General features: G+C 47.9%; 1 protein-coding gene across 1 annotated transcript in view; it reads right to left on the bottom strand.

Annotated features, from left to right (window-relative positions):
- The window catches only part of PPP1R16B (protein phosphatase 1 regulatory subunit 16B), a 41759-nt gene that overhangs the window by 6353 nt on the left and 13355 nt on the right, over positions 1 to 22051 (bottom strand). The window contains exons 2-9 of the mRNA XM_008634355.2: positions 7685 to 7755; positions 5611 to 5756; positions 4360 to 4463; positions 3935 to 4059; positions 2037 to 2162; positions 1627 to 1702; positions 1126 to 1255; positions 203 to 371 (exon numbers count right to left, since the gene is read on the bottom strand). Of these exons, the coding sequence (XP_008632577.1) occupies positions 203 to 371; positions 1126 to 1255; positions 1627 to 1702; positions 2037 to 2162; positions 3935 to 4059; positions 4360 to 4463; positions 5611 to 5756; positions 7685 to 7755 (947 nt within the window). The remainder of the gene's footprint in view (positions 1 to 202; positions 372 to 1125; positions 1256 to 1626; positions 1703 to 2036; positions 2163 to 3934; positions 4060 to 4359; positions 4464 to 5610; positions 5757 to 7684; positions 7756 to 22051) is intronic.

Raw genomic sequence — 22051 nt, 5'->3', positions numbered from 1 at the left:
CTCAAAACTATGTATGCAGCTGTAAATCCAAAACACGCTTTCCACTTGAGTGGGACAGCTTATGCCAAATGAGAATTTGGTCTTTTGCTTACATCTGATGGATGAGGTCTACAAATTTTTCAGCCACCTTCCACCCATTGCTACTGAACCCGCACCACCAGCCCTCCTCAGTGACTCCCATGAAGAAGAAGAGATTCCTTACAGGGTCTGTATTCTCCTGGTCAGACCGAGTCTCCCCAATTTCTCCAATGAGACCTGAGTTTCTTCCTTCTTCTGATGCCCCCAGTTGCTGCCACACCATGGCCTCCTTCTCACACTCCTTCCTGTAAAGGTTTGTCCGGTCCGAAAGGCTGGCCCTCCTCACCACCTTCCTGTGGGACAGGGACAAGGGGCATCAAGGCTGTGAGCAGGACATGACATTTCCTCTTAGCCTGAAGCTCTTCTCACCTCCTTCTCCTCCTCACACTTCACAGCCTCTCCCTCTGGAATGGAACGTGGATTCAGCTTCCTGGCACCCACACAAAGGGAAGGCACTGGCATGGATACTGAAGGTGGGAGGAATTTTAAGGAGTTCTAAACTAGCACTGCAAATCTGTGCTAGAGCTCATACGGGTCACCTTATGGACCTATTCTGCAACCAGTGGAGTAAATGTAGAAGGAAATGGCCCACAGGCTGTTTAGGGAGCTTTGTGGTCTGCAGGACTGCTTTGGTGTCTAGTAAACATCTTAAAAAGACCTCTGCAAACTGTGTCTGGGCACTGTGCCTTGGCCATGTGACATACTACTGAAAAGCTCAAGTTAATGCACTTGAAGCACTGATTTTCCAACACCAGTTTCAGTGGTTTAACAGGGTAAATTCTCACCATTTGGTCCTGTGCTCCGGGCAGTTCTTACACCACACCAGCACAAAACCATTTTCCCCCCAAGAAACAGCACCTCTCCCCAGTGATAAAGCCAGTCTTCAAAGGAGCTCTGCTTTCAGCAACCAAGGTGAGCTCCTGCCTTTCCTGAGTTCACCCAGAAAGGACAGATGGGTTGTTCTCACTGGCCTCAGGGTGCTCTGCAACCACACCTGGGTGGCCAGGCCAGTGCCCCAGGTGAGCTGCAGGGAACAGCACAACTCACCCCCGGCTGCCAGTGCTGGAGGTCCTGCGGCTCAGGGAGGATTTATGCCTCATCTGAGACTTCATGATCACGTCATGTTTGTGTTTCAGCTCCAGAAGCAATACTTTGAATTCCTCCTCTTCACACAGATCTATGGCACACACACAGACCAAGCCCTTTATCAGACAGTTCTCATTAACACCATGTTACTAATTGTGCCTTCCTAGTTACACACCCAGGTCTTAGGGCTGCACACAACAGCAGGGAGGCTCCCAAGCACAAGGGATAACATAGGAAATGCACAGGAGGAAGACTTGGGGCTTGGGAAATGTCTTCTTCCTTCTTTTTATGAGCAGGAAGAAGCATTTTCAGTAGTAAAGTAGGTGCTTCAAAACTTCAGCCCCAGTTAAGTAACTTTGATTCTAAAGACACCTAAAAATTTATGTTAATGCTTCTGAAAGCACCACGTGAGGACTCCAGCCATTTCTCAACCATTTCTTTCTTTAAGCCTCATAAACTCACCTATTGGCATCTCATCCAAAGATGTCCTGGCACTCAAACTAGCCCCATGGGACACCAGCAATTCAGCCATCTGCATCTAAAGAAAGGCAAAAAAGCTAGGTTGACAGAGATATTTTAGACAATTTAGGCTTTCCTCCCCAAAGCTGAAAGGTTGGGATAAGATGAGAAGCAATGGCACTCGCCTCAAATAACTCTGGCATGTGTGTGATGGGAAACGCTGTTCCCACCATGCACCTGCACAGACATGCTCTGCCTGAACTTTCTCAGCAACCAGTTATTTTTGGAGCCCAAGATGCTGCCCAGAGAGCCCAGCCCAGTACAGATTTATTCCATTTGCAGAGTACTCCACAGTTTGTCCAGGCAGAAGGAAATGCCACCCTCACACGTGACACTTGCAGCGAAATCCTTACCTGTCCCCAGAAAGCAGCAGCATGAAGAGGTTCCCAGCCATCCCAGTCCTTAACATCCAGGCTTGCCCCCTGGTCCAGAAGCACTTCAGCTGCATGCAGATAGCCATTGGCTGCAGCTATATGCAGCTAGGAGATAAGGAACAGAGCATGAGCCACCTACCTGCAAGGGCCACGAATGGTTTCATACGCCGAGTTTCAGCAGATTTTCTTGGATAATGTTTGAGCCTAGAGCTGGACAGGCAGCACATTTCACACTGGGCAGATGGCACCAGGTCAAAAGCAGGTCGTTCCTGTTACTAAAGCTCAGTACTGCCTGCATGTAATTCGGTTTGGAGAGGAAATTGCTTAACAGTTCTTAGAATAACTTAGATATATGGATGAGAAAAACAATGTATTCACATTTTAAATCAAGGGCTTTTAAGTGCTTCCCAATCTGTAGGGTTTTTTAGGGAAATAACACCATCAAAACATGAGCCTGCAATGCAGAACATCATCCACTGTAAGCTCTGTATTCCTCATGCCAGTGGAACATCTCCTCTTCCCCATTAAAGTGCTCTGCATGTGATTTGTTTGAATCAAATTAACAGCCTGCTTTACTCAGGACTCTCTCTGTGCAATTGCACTTCCAATCACACTATAACTATTTTCACCATTTGAAAGTAAAAAATAATTTAAACCTTGGCTACTTTAAATTAAGGGAGTATGATTTTTCAGATATTGGCTTCCAACCACAGGCACCACTTTGGAGACATCAATAATGGTGTCTTTTAGTCCCCCAGCTTCATGTCTCTGAAGATTTTCATAACTGCAGCCTGCTGTTGCATGTCTGAGCAAAACATTGACCCATGCACTGCTCTGAAGGGACTAACTCCACTCAGAGCTCCTCCTATTTCAATTGTGCTAAAGGGGAGAATCAAAGCTTCTTTTCAAAAAATTTTCATGGGGATTCCACCACATGAAGTTAAAACTTCATCTGGAAATAAACTCTGATGCTTTCTGGCAACTCAGTTAATTTCTACATAGATTTTATGCCACTCAGTCATACCTTCTAGAGGCCACATGAGTTAATAAGGAATCACTTGGGGGTGCTAGAAAAGGGGGAGCCAAGAGGCCTGCTTAAATTTATGTATATAATCCTTGTTAAAGCGGAAGATGTGTTAAAAAAATAAGCTGCAATAAAAACTTCAATCATCCAAGCTTACCTTGGAGGGAGCCTGCCCTCCCCTTACACTTCTGGTATATGCTAAAGGTGACATTTAGATTGAGAAACTGGAATGCACTGCCGTGAACCAAGTGTCTGTTTATCAGTTATGTCTGGACCCAAGCATTAAATGACCAAGGTTGTATGAAATTCCCAGCACATATGAGCTCATTACTGAACTTTCCCTAAGTTGGGACTGTTGTAAGACACGGTTTAGGAGATACATTTGCAGGGGAAAAAGAACTAGGATTGTTCAGCCTCCTCAATCCCTGTCCAGACAAACCAGATGCCAGCCTGCTTTGTGCTGTTCACTTGTCCTGGGTGCCCTACTCTGCCCAGGGGCAGGTGCCACCCTGTGTGAACAAACACAGCAGCCACTGACTCCGTGTGAGCCAGATCCCACACAAAGCAGAAAGGAGGCAGAAAGGGTGCCCAGCACCGGATCCTGCTCCCATGAAAACCAGAGGGCTCTCACATCTCCTCCACAGGAGTCCACAGCACTAAGTGAGAAGCAAGAGGTTACTGGGAGGTCTCCCAGGCCCAGTTCCCTGCAGGTCAGCAGATGTGCTATGCTCTGTGGGATTTCTCCTCTTAGTGACTTGCACATGTTGATTTTGTGTAACTCCTGCTCCAGGGCAGGTTTCATAACCTGTGGGCTGAAGGAAAGCAAAACTGAAGTCGCTGCAGTTTCACTCACCAGCGTAGCACCTTGGGCATCAGTCCTGTTCAGGTCCTGTCCAGTCGCAAGAATGTCATGAATGTCACAGATCATGACCTGCTCCGGAGCAGCCCGCATCTCATTGATCCTTTCCTGGGTAATCCCTGTTAAAATTCCAGTTAGAGGAGAGTTGGAAAGGGTCGTTGTCTCCACAGGTTGAGTAAAATAAGAATTATGATCCTGGTTGATAAGACCCCACATCCTTTGCAGAGGGCACTGTCAGCAATCCTTCACCCTCATGATCTTTAGGAATCAGAATAACTAGACAGAGTCAGGTCCCAAGAAATTATGCCAGGAGCAGCTCTCTGCTTTTCTCCAGAGGCAAATGAAGAGCTGAGAAACAAGGTAATTTTTAGTACCACATTGACCCATTTCGGTATTTTACATAAACTCAATCTCCTTACCTTGATAGGCCATGCAAGTCTCAATGACATCCAGGGTTGGCTCATCTTCACAGAGGTCATATGGCATGTTGCCATCTGCATTTACTGCCAGCAGGTCTGCTCCACTGCAAGGGGAAAACTGAGTTACACAAGGAAGAACCTCAGATATCCTAGAGCAGACAGTGCCAAACACTGGGATAAATGCTTAGGAAAAACTAACTGGGGTTTAGTAATTGCCCAAATGCCACCAAGGTAGGTATGAGGTAAGAAAGATTTGAAGCAAAGCTATGGAGATATGAATGGGGAAGATTAATTCCAGAACTGGATGAAAGGCAGCACACTACATCTCTTTCCTGAGTCAGCAATGCCCTGTGTTCCACATCTGCTCCATTTTTACAACCCTCATCCAAAAACTTCCTAACCCAAGTGGGAGCATCCTCCAAGGGATGCTTGACTGCATCCTCTTCTCTCCTTCATTATACAGTCAAAGAAGAGCCGATTTTCAATGCTCATCTCCCAGATGACAGAGAAGTCTCCCTCCCCGAGGAAGAAGCAGCAGGTTAACACTCCCAAAGCACCAGCACTCTGGGAAAGGGAGGAGAGGGCTCCACACACAGGCACAACTATCTGCTCCAGGCAGGATTCACCACAGCTGCTCATGAAACAGCTCAAAGCACACCTGGTGTCCTCCTCCTGGCTGGCAAGTCTGGAAAGACTTGAGCTTTAGGGCCTTGGTCAAGCACCCTGTGTCACCACTGGGGATCAAACATTGCAGGAAGTTTACTGATCGCTAATTAAGACCCAGCGAGACAGGTCACAGAGTTCACCCAGTGTCTGAGTTACACAAACACACTGCTGCCCTCCTACACCAGTGTCTGCTTGACCGGGGCTGGAAGATCTGAAGTGTTTAGGAGCTTGAGGGTGGATGCTGCTGGCTGCTCCTGTTTCTACCCACCCAGCAACCACAGTTCCACAAGTGCGCACAGACACACCAGAATACAGGCAAAAAGGGGCAATTTTTGGCCCAGTCTCCAGGAGCTTTATGACACTCAGCCTAGTCATCGAGGGTTTTATTGTCTCCTCAGCCTTTCTGCTCTTCCTCCTCCACCCCCTTCTCCCCCAAGCAGGAAGGACCCCCACAAGCAGCTTGAAAGCAGGGAATAATCACCACTGCTGGCATCTCCCAAGGTACTAAGCAGTCTGAGTCTCCATCCACAAAAGCTGTGGGTAGAATCAGACCCACAGAAAGGACAGACACAAAAAGCCACCTACTGCTGGATGAGGATCTTCACCAGGTTGATATGACCACACGTGGCTGCTGCATGCAGCGGAGTCCACAGCTCATTGTCCTTGGCGTTGACATTGGCCCCGTGGCTGAGGAGAAGCTTGACTATGTCCTCATAGTTGTCTATGCAGCACTGGTGAGGAAGAAATGCAGACAGATTGGGATTTTTGAAACTTTGGGAAGGTGAGGGCTCATACCTGCTCAGCTGTAAAATAATAAAGGGCACCTGGACATGGAGACCTACTTCACCCTGTGCTGCTTGGCAAGGAGCATCTCCAGCAGAGTTAAACACCAAATTGAGCACCAGCAGGTCAAAAAGGCAGAACACCTACACTGGACAGACCAAAGGTCACTGGGTGTTTTACAGGGCCTTCTGGTGTGGGGGCACAACCAGCAGGGAATAATAGCAAACACGCTCACAGCTTCTATTCCACTGGGTCTTCCATATTCAAGAGCAACCATAGCAGAAATTCAATGTAACCAGTATAACCACATACCAAGGGATGAGCTGACAGCTGACATTCCCTTTTCTTAGGGAAAATCCCACACACTGGCATGTGATGAGCAAGAGTCTTCTCAGGAGCTCATGCTGCCTTACCACAGTTATCTGGAGAGGCACAAACTGGATTCCCAGAGTTATGAGGTGCTTTGCAGGGCACCTTTCATTTCCTGAAAATAACCAGCTTCCTTCCTGCATTTAGTGTAGCCCAGCAGGCCAGAAGGGCCTCAGCCTCTTTCCTTGGGTGAAGGCGGAATTTGCTCTTTGATCCACCTCTTGCTCACCTCTAGACGTGAATGTGCATATGATAAAGACATTAAAATAAGATTCAGTCTTGTGCAAGAAGCCTGTTTGTGGTCTATGCATCGCTGCAGACCCACCCAGCTCAGCACACAGTATGGGCCATTAATGGGGCTGAATTCCAACACACAACAGGCATTTTAGCAGCTGAGTGACAAGGACCCTTCAGGTATTTCTATTTTGTTCACTGTTTGTACAAGGAAGTGAGGTTAAAGTCATGCCTGTCACACAGCCAAGTTATCACGGAAGTGGAAGGAGTTCACATGCACTGGAAGGAATGCTAATGTGTCCACTGAGGGGCTTCTCTGTGCTCAGGGATTCAGTTAATTCCAGTGGATACAAAGCTCCCATCATAACTCCCAAGTGCACTTTTACCATCTCTCAGTGGGCAAGGTGGATTCTCCAGGCTTCAGAGCCTGGCTGGGAAAGCAAGGAGGCTGTCAATGTTTCTCTGAGTGCAGGATAACATCTCTTTGGAGAGGTTTGATGTGCTCAGGACCTTTTGTTCTTCCAGGAGCCAGTTAGCATTTTTAAACAAACATTCATCCAGCTTTGAAGAGAGCAGGCGACTGGCAAAAGAATCCAAAATCCCAAGTCAATGGGAGCATTTACAACACAGAGTAGTGGCCAGAAACCTCTGAGTGCTCGGGTGACAACCACACCACTGTTGTTTGAGGCAGTGGAGGCGGCAGCTGCCAGGCACAGCCAGTCCCACGTGCCTGAGAGAGAATAGAAAATCCCTTATGGGAACAGCACAGAGGCTCCAGGGAAGGCCACAGACCCCACACACCACTGCAGCAAGTCTGTATTTCACTGGTGATCAGCTGCTGCCATCTCATACAGACTTTGGAAGTCCCTGAGCCTACAACGAGCAGCAGAGGATTCTTCAAGCATCTCATGTATCATTTATTCAAAACTCGTGGATTGCCAAGGTCCCTAAAATTGAGTTAATCTGCTATAAGGGTTTAGAGCCCAGTCCTACAAAGATTAAAAGGTGGGGAAATGCTGTTTGCATGTGAAGTCCAGCCCTGACTCCTGAGCTCTTATTATCACTGAATAAAGTCTGGGATACAGCAAGGAAAAGGTCTGATCTCAGTTTGCTCCCCAAGAAACCGGATCGCCAGCACAACATGGTCAAGTTTCACTGCTTTAACTGAGAAAAAAAATATAAAATATAAGAGGCCTCCCTGTTGGACCTGGGCAGGTGGGCTCAGCGGGCAGCAGGAACACACAGGGAGGTGTGAGCTCCTTCCACGCCTCACCTGATGCAGCGCAGTTAATCCATCCTCATTGCACAGGTCGGGGCTGATGTTGCTCTTCAGCAAGTAACACACTGCAAGGAAGGACAGAGGAGAGTCAGAGCAGCCACGCTGCCACATCTCTTGCTCTCAGCCAGCGCTGGACAGTTCAAGGCAGGGAAATTCACACCATCAGTGTGGGCAGAGCTGCAGGAGCCACAAGCCCAGCACTGGCTTGTCACCGCAGTGGGAGAAGAGCCTTCCTGGGTTTATCCAGCAGAGAGCACCGGGGGGAGCCACAAGCCCAGCACTGGCTTGTCACCGCAGTGGGAGAAGAGCCTTCCTGGGTTTATCCAGCAGAGAGCACCAGCACACAATTTTCCCCCAACCTCCTTCCAAAGGAGACTGTGAATACAGTTTAAATTTTCATTCACTTGAGCTGGAACAGTCTCCATTTTTACCGTGTGCTTCACAATGCCCCAGTGCAACCTCTGCACTCTGTAGCCCAGGAGAGCTAAAAGGGGATTTTGGGATCCCAAGTTAGAACCATGAGAGAGATCCCTCCCACCATGAGAGGGATGAGGTCTTGCCTCAAGAAGTAATTGATCCATGATGAGAAACCAAATACATTCAGGGCCCTGTCACATCTAAATACACCAGGGTGGCTTGGACACTTCGCTTGAGTTGCTGGGTGTTTGGAGAAAGCTTCCCAGAGGCTTTAGTTTTTAATCACTGCTTTAGGGGGAAAGGGTAAAGATTTATTCCATTAAAATGCAAATTTCTGAAACACATGAAAAGTCATTAGCCCCTAGGTGAAAAAACAAAGTTTGCTCTGAGGTACAGATCTTGCACAGGGCAATAGCAACAAGGTTGGCAGAGGCCATAAATTAACAGCAACACCAGAAACCCTTCAAATTCAACACTGCTGACAGATCTTGATGATCCATACCCTTTTTCTGCCATTTACGTGCTCATTCCCTGCTTCTTCTCCAGAAATTTCACCACCTAATGCTTTTCCTACCTCAAATGTCACTGACAGCACAAGCGCAAGCCAGAGGTTCATAATCATCTCCCCAGGGCCAGAGCAGAAACAGATATTCACGTCACATCTGATTTGATGGCAGGGATGCAAGCACTGAGTGAAACCAGAGCTGCACAACAGGGCACACTGACAGAGCTAAAAGGGCAATAACCATCCTCAGAGCTGGCAATCAAAAACACCGCAAGGCTGCTCGCTCCAAAGCATCCTGCAGCCTCTGATCCTGTCCCGCTGTCAGAGGGAGCTCTTCCCCCAGCACATCCACGGGGAAAACCATCTGCAGGGCTGTCCCTGGGGACAGAGCACTTCTGGCATGCAAAGCAGAACATGGAAAACACACCCACCATGACATCACTGATGATTTATGAGGCTTTGTTTAAAAGATCTGGAAAACACACTTGCAAGAAAGGCAAATTGAAAGCAAAGTGAGATTTTGGTTGGAAGCCACTGCTCTGACGTTATCACAAAGGAAGGCAAAACCAGGCAGAAGTGAAATAAAACACATCACAGGGTTGTTTCACCCAACTCAAAACGAACGCTTGGATTTATTTTTGCTGGAAATAATTTCAAGGCATTGACACTTGCTCAGTGGAACTGCTGCAAAAAAGCAGAATACAGCAAAGACAAAACTCATCCAGCACCACAGTGAATCCAAAGGCTCTGTTTTTTTCCAGCTCAAAGGCCAGTGCAGGAAGCCCATGCCTACACCGGACTCACAGCCCCAACACTTGCATGCGTAACAGTAATAAGAGCACTGAACCTCAGCCAGTATATCCAATTTAATGACTCTGCTTCTACCGTTTCTGGCCAGCCCTGAGCTCTTGCTCTCCTAATCCAAGCTGAGTGATAGACGAGTCATTCACCAGTGGCTCTGGTTGTCTCTTATTTACATTGGATGCTCTGCCATTAGGGTTTTAATTCAATCTCAGTCAGTTAAGTGCCATTGTGTACTAATGACACACAGCTCTGTAATCATGTTTTGCCTGATTATGGAGATTTGGACAAGTAGATGCTGGCAAATTAACCTTGTAAGAGCTGTCTCTCCATGGGAAGAAGCAGCAGCATAAATCCCAGCTTGTTACAGGGTTCTGTGTCGAGGGCACTGTGATCATGGCTTGACAGAGCTTGTGAGAGGCCCTGAAGGGTTAAGATTCAGGAAAGTTTTAATCTTACCCTAAAGAAGCTTTGAATCCTTCACTAACCCCTGCAGCAGCCCTTGTGTCCCCAGTGCACCTCCCCTTGGCTCCCTTCTGCCCTCAGGACAGGCTCACCCTATTTCCCAGTACCTCCCAGCACAGTGAAGACTAACAGCCACAAGACACCAGAAACGGCACGGAAAAGTCAGATAATGAAGCAAGGTATGGACATGGTACCACTGAGTCCAGGCAAACAAGGCATGAAGAAGAGATCAGACTCCTTTCTGACCCGTCCTAAGCTGAAGCTTGCATTTCAGGGCTCGGTGGGGGAGCACAGGGTCAGGCAGCAAGGAGCCCTCATTTCCACCCACCAGCCCAAGTTCACAGCAGAACACAGCCCCATTCCTGCCCACCAGCCCAAGTTCACAGCAGAACACAGCCCCATTCCTGCCCACCAGCCCAGCAGCAGGGCACAGGGTGGCAAAGAGCAGCTTCATCATCCCCTGCTCCCTGTGAGCTGCAGAGGCACATGGAGGGCGGACAGGGACACCTTCCCCATGCCCACTACCCAGGAGCAGCCCTTCCCAAACAGCCAGGAAGAACGAGTTCTCCTTTCTGATAAACTTCATGGGACATGTGCATTTGTGGGTTGTCCAGTGCCCTAAGAATAGGAAAGGGGGGCCAGAACTGTGATGCTTTGCAGTGCTGGAAGCTGCGCCCTCAGCTGTGGCAGTGCCACCGACCTGCTCTGCTGCCTCACACACAACATAAGGGACAGGCACCTGAGCATGCAAAATGCTCCTCTCTTCAAGCCCTGCCGGGGTCACACGCTTCTCTGCAGAGCCCAACACCTTCTCCCCCATCTCCAGGCATGACTGATGCTGTACAGGTAGGAAGCAAACACTTCAGCTCCCAAGGACACAGATTAATCACTCAGTGCCAGCTGATCGCCTTCTGTGGGCTCAAGCCTCGGCCTCCACTCGTGGAAGGAGCATCCCCCTGCATGCCTCCGGAACAGCACGGAAACGAGCCCTCTGCAAGCCCCTGAGCCCGACAGAAGGGGCTCTTTGGGGTCACATCAGCAGCTTCAGCAGCATCAGCCTCCACTCTAACACTGCGATTAACTTCTTAGAGAGCTCAGTGCCAAAAATGCTGAGCTCTGTCGAATCTGTGCGCTGCGTGTAGGCGGAGGCAGGTGGGGAGCAGGGGCTGCGAGCGTGGAGATTCTTTATTGCGTGTCAAGCGCAAGTTGTGGGAAGCAGTTCCAAACGCATAGCAAATGAAGGAATGAAAATGATCACAATAAGAGCTGGGTGAACAAATTGTTGTGAATAATTCATTCCAAACTGTATTAACTGAGCAATCACTCAAATGTATTTTCCATTATTCTCCTTGATCTGCCGATAATTGAACCTCTCACACACCACGATGGTGTACATTAATCTTCAATTTATATTTTACCATTCACATCTGTGCTGTGTTAAATGGAAAAAGCTCCCACAACAGCTGTGAAAATACAGCCTCGGTTTTAAGCCGCCTTCCATCAGATGTCCAGGGGCAGCCTTAGAAAGATTCTCCTCCCCAAACATAGCAAACCACTTCTCAGGAGCTCCCTCTCCTCCCAGCCTCACTTATCCCCCCCAAAACTCTAAAAAGCAGGGGAAAGGCAAAAACAACACTGCAAAGGTCCTAAGGAAAACTCAACATGGGGCAACCGACCCCCACCTGAAGAGATATTACAGCGCTAGCATTTTTTATTGGTGTTACTTCCCACTGAGTTTCCACGAGAAGCAGCTTTTCCAGAAAAGCTCCTAAACCAGATGAAGAAAAAAAAGCCTTTGTCAGTGCAGTTTCCCCTAAGTCAATAAGCTACACCATAAAATCCTGGATACTATTACACTCCCATCTATCCCAAGCACTCGCATACCTCAAGCATTAATAACTCATAAGAGAAAAAGCCAACTGGAACTGATATGGATACCATGGAGGGATTAAAAAAACCCCAACAGACACCATCCTGCTAGGAGGTCCTGATTCCTCCCAAAAATATATAGTGGCAAACTGTCTCTACTGGCAAGCAGCCTCACCTGTGTGTTCCAAGTTTATATACACACACAGGCCATTACTTTTTAAAAATCCAGGTTTATCTCGATCTTTTACACTCAACAACTTCTTTTTAAAGTCATTCAAGCCCTTCTAGTTCACCGTCTGGTGAACCAGGCACTTTCAGGTCTCCACGGCAGTAGAATAATTTCTGTATGTTCACACATGATTTCACTGCATAAAATGAAGTTTCACTTAGGTTAATAAAACATTTTTACACATTACTCCAAGTCCCTTTCACCCAAATGAAGTGTAGCTTTAGTCAGAGACCCAGTGTAGCAGAAGAAGCTCCTTCCAGCATTATTTGTAGTGACATACACGCAGGGGTGTTGGCAAACGTCTGGAAAGGCTGATCCCAGCCTGCCAGGCATGGGACTATGGATGGGCTCAGCTACTTCAAAGCTGCATGTTTACTGCTGTGGTTTTGCAGGGATATTTATTGCGCAGGAGAAACAATGCCAGGAAAACAGCACTGAAGCTGTGAGCACTCTGCCAGCTTCCTAGCCCAGCATACAATGATACTCACATTTTACAGCATATCTAAACTCTGAGCAATAACAGGATGAACTCGCTCAGCCTTATCCTCCACTCCCTGCAATGTACAACTGATAGCCCATGCTGGTCCATTGATAAACTCCACAGCTCCCTAAAGCTTTTTGAAAGACAGAAAAACCCCACAGAAAGCAAAAAGCCGCACTCAGACAGCTTCAAATACGTAGTACACCTAAAAATAAATATGGCCCAGTTTGCCTGCTGAGCCAGCGACGGAGACATCCCATCCCGATTGATCACTGAGCTTTCTCGGGAAAGTTCAAAGCCTGTTAAACACTTCCCACCCAGTGTACAGCCGGGCACACACATTGCTTCTAATAGATCCACAAAATCTGGGAAGTCTGGAGAGAGGCCAGCAGAGCCCCATCTGCTTCGTGCCACGTTCACACGGGCAGGGACACTGCACGCGGCTACACTCAGCCCAGGTGCTGCTTCTCTCAAGGAAAACCTATTTCTGACTTTGATGCTTCTTACTTAAGAGGGCACAGCCCTCCTCAGCCCCGAGGAGCCTGTTCTTCACAGCAGGCTCCTCCTGCAGGGTTGGGGGCCGGGCTCATACAAGTTTTATTCTGACAGCAAGTCATACATTTATTTAATGCATAGGGTCCGATTCTTTCTCCCCATGTTTGTGCATATTTCAATCCACTTCTGCTTTATGCTTTGACCCTTATCCATCACTGCAGCACCTGAGCAACAAGAGGAATGCTACAAAGGGACAGCCTCCTACAGCTGCTTCTCCAATGGATGGGCCATAGCCTGGTCCCCACAGCCTTCTGCATCCCACGTTTCTCTTGTTCTGCATGCAGGACTCCGAGCTCTCATAATCCACTTAGTGCTACTGATGATAAACCATCTTTCTTTAATGGCTGCCATCCACCTGGGATTAGTGGGATAAGGAAGCCTGCAAGTTACCCATCTGCAGCCACAGTGCTCAAAGGGCGCAGCAGAAACAAAGCCAAATTAATTTCAGCTGGGAAAATAAAAATTAGAGGACGCTGCCACCTGACACGCCTCTCTAAGGATGTAGTGTCATGTTCAAAAGTATCCTGATCCTCTTCTCCTGTCAGAGTAACAGTGAAATTGGTCCACACTGGAAATGTTAAATACATAAAGCAAAATTAAAGTCAAAGATTACTTCCCTGGTTTCCCATTTGTCATCTGGTATTGGAAGAATAAATAAATCATTTCAGGATGGTTTTTAAACAGATGATGGGATTTGAAAGGGATGAGTGTTTTATATAACCTTTGGGCTCAGCTGCCTTAGGATTGCCATGGGCAGGGAGCCAGGAAAGCAGATTCCCCAATATCGCTGTGACAGAAACACCTGGGCTGCCAGAGAGCCTCTTCTCTCTTTACGAGGCATTTTGGAGTAGTTATTTGAACGGTCCTGATTTAAAGAGTACTAAAAAAATACATTAACTCAGACTTCAGGAGGCATGGACCAAGCAACCCAAGGCCAAGTTTCCCAAGGATGACTCAGGAGATTGGCAACCAGCAGAGCAGTGCTGGCTTTTTGGGTTTGACAGTTCACAGAGGGAATGGTCCTGCTGTGGTGGAAGCCACATGAGGCAGTGGCCTGAGCAGGGAACAACACCACAAAGCGAGGGATGATGGACAGCCACGTCCTCCAGCAGCAGCTCCAGGGGCACCTGCATCCCCCATCTCCGGAGTTCACACCTGAAATTTTGGGTTTGGTGGACCCAAGCAGGTCCACATCTCATTTCTCTTTGACTTTCAGGCAGAGTGAGACAAAGGGCACCTAGAGAGCCAGTATCTCAACCAGGACCTCCTGTTCTCCTACTGCTCTGGCTGCTTCCAGCTTTGCTCCTACAAAAACCACTTCTTGGAAGTCAAGACAACACATGCAAATCCATTCAGACAACACAATATCAACACAACATGTGCCTTTTATCTGAGCAGCACAGAGGATCTCACTTATATACACGTTCAGAAACAATCTCTGATGTGTTGGACCAAAATCCATCGACTGCGACATGGAGCAGTCAGCACCTGTCTGTACTAAGCTTATTAGAAATTAAGTCTTTCAGGGTACCAAAAAGGAAATGCATCATAAAAGTTAATTGGCTTTAATAGAAATGACAGCCTGAGAAGTGTTTAGATAAAAGGGAGCAATGTTGTCAGGAGGGAAACTTCTGCAGCTGTCTGAGTCCATGAACAGCCTCCCAGCTACAATAAGCTATTGTGTTATTATTAACACAACAACCTAACAGGTGATCAGAGGAGCAGAATTGCAAAGGCCCCCTCCAACCTCTGTGCAGAGCCAGACTGTCAGGATTTGCAAGAGGATACTCTGATGTGCTCTGTGCAGCAGGAAATAGTTCCTATTGCCATCTGAAAGTGCTCTTAGGTTCCAGAGCCAACAGCCTCTGCCCCAGCTCGTATTTCAGGCATCCCATGACCCCAGTTAAGCAGCTGTATGATGACCTGAACCACATGAATGTTTTTAAGAGTCTCAATTATAAACCAGGAAACTTTCTACTTAGAGTAACGGAAGAGAGGTTGTGGTGGAGGGTGGGGAAATCCAGATCTGCTTTTCAGGCTGCCCTGAGTTAATACCGAACAATTCCCTGCAGTGACAGCCTGCAGACCACACCCCAGGAGCTGGTGGCACACTGGGCTCCCCTCCTCTGCCCCACTTGAACGACTCCTGCTCTGTGTCGTGCCACTCTAACCCCACCCCAGGCTTTAGAGAGTCCTGGCCTCCTTTCTCCATCTGCTCTGGCTGTTTCAGCACCTTCTCCACGCTGACCTCAGTCAACACTGCTTGGTTTGTTTTTTCCCGCCTTCCAACTTTGTCTCCTTTTAGTTTAGGATGGGTACGCTGGGGATGAAGATCTTTAAGAGCTACAGATCCACGTCACACCCTCCGGTCTGCTCCCATGGGTGGCTGCATTCCCGACCCAGGGTGCCACGAGGCCACGGTGTGAATGCCGGCGAGGGCAGAGCGCGGTGTGCCAGGACACGCGCCCGGCTCTGTGCCACAGTGCCACAGCGGGAGCTGCTGCCAGCCCACACGTGGGAGACCACAAGGGACATGCCAGCAGTTAAAGAGTAATCTGCTAAAACCTCACCCTCCGCTCCTCAGCACTGCTCCTAACTGGAAATGCTGTGCTGCTGCGCAGTGCAGGAAGGGAAATGCCTGTAAAAGCAGAAAATCATCCCCCCCGCCCCCTTCTTTAGTATCAGATAAAGACAGAACATGGTTTCATTTTAAAAACAAACATTACAGCAAAAACCTTCATGCAAGTTTAGCAGCAATCTGAACTTTACCGGAGAAGCACTCGCAATCCTTAGCAACCCTTTTGTTTTTGCAACCTGTAATTATTCAGCAGCAAATTTTACACATTTCAGAGATTTGGATTTCAACAGCACCTTCCATCCAGAGATCTCCCAAAGTGCAGCTGCACTTAGTGGAGTGAGCTCCAGGCTGTCCTGGGATTTTACCATCAGTTTTTGCCTCATTTCACAGCTGTGACATCTCAGCCCAAGTTAGACCAAGGCTCTGGAGGCTCAGGGATCTTTCTTTGCCAAGGTCACAGTGACAGTCCATGGCATAGCTGTGACACTGCCCTTAAGCACCAGGTCCCAGCTCTGTCCTTTAAGCACAAGAAAACTCTACTTTCCCCCATCCTTTCCGTTGTTCAGCCAAGAGCAATTGGACAAAGCAGCTGAAGCCTCAGTGCTAACAGCTCTTTTTTATCCCTCCTGCCACATGCCCAAGTCCCAGAAGTTTGCAATTTTAAGGGCTGATCAAATCTCACTATTCCCCCAGACTTTCCAATCACTGTTCCTTCAACTTTCACTTCAGCACCAGTCTCACAGACAAATCACACAGCCCACAATTTAGTGTTCGTATTAACAAAGCAGTGCATTCAAATTTGCTCTCCAGGTCAAGCACCTCCAATCCCAAAGCAATCCCCAAGGTCCAGTGTCCCTCGGTTACCAACAAACTCTGGCCAGAGAAGCCAAGAGAGTTTATCTGTGAACGTCATCACCAGAGGTATTCGGCACTGCATGGAAACCAATCCATACATTTAAGAGTGGAATCAAAAGTTAGCACCTGAGCTTGGCAGAAATGCAGGTTTTTCACAGCTAGAATAATGCTTATAATCAATGAGACAGACACTGAAAAAAGGCCTTCAAATAAGGTCAAAACAAGCAGGCACACAGTGCTACAACCTGGCTTGGCCTATAACCTGACTGTGAGTGCTGTGCACACAGATCACCTCGTTTTAATAATTATCTCACCTGTTCCATTACACAAAGTTGAAAACTCCCTCCAACAACTTCTGCCACAAGCTCCATGTGATTTCTGCTTGCCACCACCTCAAGAAGCAGAAGATGAGTGTTCCCAGGCTGGGGGATGCAATACAGCTCTGTGACTGCTGGGAGGCCCATGGAGAGAGCTTGACAGGTCATTTAGACCTTAGAAAGGCAAAACAAAGCCCAGCTGGCTGTCTTCACCCATCCCTGCCACGTGCACAGACACCAAAGTGCAGCCTCATGTGAACTGAGGACAGCTTTTGCTGCCAGCCCTCCTCTGCTGAGCTTCCAGCACTTTGATGCAGAAAAGAAAGGAACTGAGCACAGGGTTGGCAGCACTTTCCTTTTTCACCTCACTTTCAAAAGCCATCTCCATCAGCTTCAATCTCTCATCTGCACAATGCAGCCTGAACTCAGCAAACCCCTCCAGATTAGTAATGGGCAGAGAGAGAAAACCTCTCCATTTCCTGGCAGGGCAACAAGGAGGCTCCCTCGAGGAAGGAGAGGTCTGCGGTCCAAACCTGCAGCAGCTCCGACTGGAGCTCTGAGCTCAGGACTCTACCAGCCTTCAGGGGCAGTCTGGGAGACTTTTACTTAACCTGAAGAGGAAAAGAGCTGGAAGTCTCTTCCAGAAAGTGCTCGGCCTTACTGCTTCAGGCCAGGGCACTGATGTGAGACGAGCACTTCAGTCTCTGTGCATGCACTGATTTTTTTCTTTTTTAATTCATTGCTTTGTGTTTACACACTGATCTTATTATTATTATTATTATTATATCTATTACGTGTTATATAACTATATTATTATTATACATTTTTTAAGAAGACATGGTTTAAACCACCAAATTAAAAAAATATGTCATTCCTACAGCTCTTACACAGGTTCAAAGCACCCCACTTATCAGAGCAGTATCTCTGAACATTGAAGCCACAACTCCTTGATGCTGGGAACAAGGAGTGACAGGCAACAGCAGGGAGCAGAGAGAGCATAATATATCCCACTCAGAATCACAGAATTGCTAAGGTTGGAAAAGACTTTTAAGATCCTCAAGTCCAACCATCTGTTGACTTCCCTCCCTTCATCCCTGCGAGAGGACTCTAATCCTGGGATGAAAGACCAAGTCTCCACATCAGTATTGCAAGTGAAATGCTTTCCCCAGCCTCTGCAGCAAGAGGCAGCTCAGAGGAGTTCTAGTTTTCCTTTCTGCACCAGTGGAGAACTGCTTCAGTTTTCCAAACTATATCACATTTCCCAATAAATTAGCAGTTTGCAAAATAATTAACAGCCATTAAAATTCCCCATTAAGTTTTGCCACTAACAACAGCAGGACCATTCTCCTCCCAGCAGCAGTGAAAACTGCTTATTTCTGTAGTAAACCCAGTGTTGTTAATGAGCCATTTTATCCCATCCAGTTTGCTTCTGAGAGCTCCCCCACCAGCAGATCCCTCTCACTGGGGAGTTTTTCATTACATATTTAACACTACCAAGAGCCTGAGCACACGGACCACCTTTGAGCTGTCACAGTGCAAGAACGGGGACATCCATCTCCTGGTTAGTGGCAGAGTGCCCTGTACTCACTGCACCCCTTACACCGAGGAGTAAAGGGGGAGAGAGCCTCTCCCCTGCCATGCTGCTTGAGGAGAACAGGCTACATGATCAAATTAACTAAAATAACCCCGATTCTGAAAATTAAGGCAAGAGGAAAGCCAGGCTCCAGCTTTGTGCCATCTCCCACCGATTCCACCCTCTAATATTTTGACTTGAACATTTACAAGAACAACAAAATGCTTCAGTAGCTCAACCCACCTTGGTAAGTTCATCAAAGAAATTAATGCTGCAGTGGCTGCTTACACCACTCTGCTGACAGCATTAATTACAGGCTGCAGAGGTGGATCCCAGTGACAGCAAAGGGGTCCAGGAGCTGGCTGGGAATGCATGGGAATGGGCAGATGTGCAGCCCTGTGCCACTGCTTGGGCTGGACCCAGCACTGCCCTGCTTCCTCCTGCTCCTAACCCCAAAATGCAGCATCTCCAGCACTGAGCGTAACTGAGCAACTCTGGCAGCTTCTGCTGTTTTTCTGCCAACCAACACCCAGCAGAAGAGGCCTGGAGCATCCTACTAAACACCTTTTTGAGAGCAAGCCCTACATTAACAGGAGTAGGGCTGGCTAACCAAGGTGACAGGGCCCTTACAGACCATCACGAGGATAGCAATCCAAGTGTTCTGGTTCCTGGAGACATCATGGACCATTTCATCTCCTGTGAAATTAAGTGGGAGGGTTGTACTCTCCCTCACTAAACACAGGGTATAACCTTCCTCACACAAGAAGTCCTGTCCTGAAGGCATGGGCAGAAACCCACAAGCTCAGCGTGACTTGTGCCAAGAGCACTTGTGTCTGTTTTGGGAGATGCAGAAGATCTGATCCTCATTGCTAGATCTGTGACCAAGCACAAGGTCCCTCCCCAGCTGTTTTTAGTTCACCTTTGTCTGGGAAAAACACAGGCTTAAAAAAATTTATTATTTTTCCAGTCAGCTGTTTGTAAAAAAATGCTTTTGAGATGTTTCTCACATTTCACAGGCTGAGGCAATCCCACTCTAACCCTCCATCAGCACCCAGTTAGTGCTACAACAGAGAAACCCATTTCTTTCTGTTCATCTGGTCATAAAGAATCACTCCCAGGGAAAGGAGCCCTCCCCACCAGAAGCATCCAACGAGGTCTGGATCTCACACAAGCAGCTGCAACCAGTACAGTTGTATAATGGAAACCTGACCTACAAACCCTGAACCAAATTCTAGTTGTTCCCTTAGAGAAGTGAGCACGTGAAGGCCACACATGTCTTCTGCCCTGGGTGCTGCCTCCTCCCACAGCTGTAACCCCAGCTCGGCTCCACATCCTGACAGGACTGTTACCTCTCCTCCATCCAGCAGAGCTGGGAGGAAGGGGACCACCAGCAATAAGTGAGTTAAAATGGGCCCTGGTTGCATAAATTGCATCATCTGTGCCACCTACAACTGAGGGATGGCCGTGTTTTGGTGGCCGAGCTCTCCACACATCACCACCCGCTTCTGGGTTGAAGGAAAGGAACACAAAGGAACTGCTGGTGCTGCCTCTTCCACCCAACAGGGCACCAGCAGCACTGGAGCAAGGGAACACATCCCTCATGGAGCAAACGGCCCCGTACCTGCTCTGGGGACAGAACAGCTGTGTGGGCTCTAAGGACAACAGGGTGACACAGAGAGCTTTTGGGACAGACAGCATTACCCTCTCTGCTGCTGGAGCCTGGCTCTCCAGTGCAACCCCAGTTCCCCAGGAGGGCTCTTTCTCTACACAGACCCAACAAACCAGATGGGTTTGAGGTGTTTTGTGCCTGTAACGCACAGCAGCATCAAAGACGTTAAGAAGAAGAACATATTGCACCAGAGAGTCTAACAAATAACACACCCATAAAAGCAGAGAGGAAAGCTCAGCACAAGCAGGCAAATCACAGCAGCTGGGAACTGCAGAGTCACCCTGGGAAGGGGACAGGAGGCAAGGCAAAGCCATCTCCTCCTCCACCGCAGCACCAGCCAGGAGGGTCCCGGTCAGATGGGAATTCGGACACACCTGAGCCCCAGAGAGCTCAGCAAGATGCACAAACCTTCCCTTGGGTTTCTACTCTGCAGTAAAATTCCAAGAAGCATTAAAAGGAGGTTCTTGAAAGGACTGTGAAAGGAACAGGAGCTCTCACAAGGAGGTCCTTACACTGTCAGCAGTTCTGAGATGCTTTGCAACCATCTGATCCCTCCTTCCCCCACACAAAGTATGTAAATCAAGGAGTTTCTTCAGAGAGTGAACTAGATTTGAATGACAAGGTTTCCCAGCTCCTTGGCTGGAAATCCCTTCCTTTCCTACAGTCTTGCTGGAAATACGGAGAAATCTGCTGTTGATGAAGCACATTCCCAGCAGCAAAAGCCAGCAGTGATGGAGAGGGGCCAGGCTACGCTGACCCACTGACCAGTCCTTCTCGGCCACACTCCTGGGCCAGCTCCCACGTGTCCATGCCACACAGGGTACAGCATCTCCCTTCATGGATGACGCTTCCCTCTCACAAGAAAAACAGCTGGATAAAAACTGCCCTGTTGGACTTACCCCAAGAGAAAAGCCAACCCAGTCTGCAGTCGGGAAGGGGCTGCATGAGCCAGCAGGGAAGATGCTCCTTCACCCCCACCTGCCTTTCCCAGCGGGCAGTTTGAGCGTGTTACAGCCACCAGGAGCACAGTGAGAGAGATTTTGGCCATCACACATAACCACAGTGGATAATAACAACTCACTGAACACCTGATTTACTTAATGACTGTATCAGCAGCTTTGCAAGACATGGGTGATTCCAGAGGCAGTCGGTGCTTTGCTGCTGCTCCAAGTCACAGCAAGTGCAGCCAAGCCCCACAGCAAGGCAGGAACACTGAGACTTCCCCCAACTGTTCTTATCTTGTCTCACAGTATTGAAAACTGGGACCTATCGAGACCAAACAAGCCATGGCATTCACTGAACTCTGCTGTGGCTGGGAGTGCTGTAAATCACATGCAGGGACAGGCTCCTCATGCAGAAGTGACAAGGAAGATGCATCTGCAATGATTTTATGGCACATCAGCATAGAAAATGGTTTTGTGTTCCTAAAAGCAGGTGATTAAAATTCCAAGATGTCACAGATTTTAATCCTGAGCTAATTTTTTCCTCTCTTCTATGCTGTATCATACATCACCGCTATCAAGAGAGCAGAACTCTCAAAAATCAGATGTCCTGAAGCTAGAGTACAAGAAAATTATGTTTTCTAAAGCAAATCAGTTCAACAGAGGCTCAATAAAACATGATTGATAATTAGTGTTTTCTTTTTGGCAGCTAGTAGCAATTGTCTTCTCCTTAAGCCTGGTGCATTTGCCAATTTAAAACTAATCTGTCCAAAAATGAAACAAAACATCTGCGAAAAAAAATCCCAGTGAATATTGGTTAAGATTTACAAAGTTCTACAGCAGAGTGTCACCTGCTACAGCATCGGACAACTCAACAGTAATGAGGGTAGAGCTGAGACAGCCTTGTGGAAAGAGCCATCAGGCAAATGGAAAATGGATGGCAATAGCTAAATCAGTTTAGATTTCCTTAACAGAGGTAGATCAAAAGAAAACTAACGTGATTAGGAGGGAGAGAGACACTGATCCAGATTATGGAGCAAAGCAGAACAGCTATAAAGTGATATTTATGCCTGTTTTCCTTTCCAGGGCTGCACAAAGCACCAGCA

This window comes from Corvus brachyrhynchos, unplaced genomic scaffold, assembly GCF_000691975.1.
Source record: "Corvus brachyrhynchos isolate BGI_N302 unplaced genomic scaffold, ASM69197v1 scaffold125, whole genome shotgun sequence".
NCBI lineage: Eukaryota > Metazoa > Chordata > Aves > Passeriformes > Corvidae > Corvus > Corvus brachyrhynchos.
Note: the sequence above shows the minus strand (reverse complement) of the source record. Positions and strands in the feature narration are given on the sequence as shown.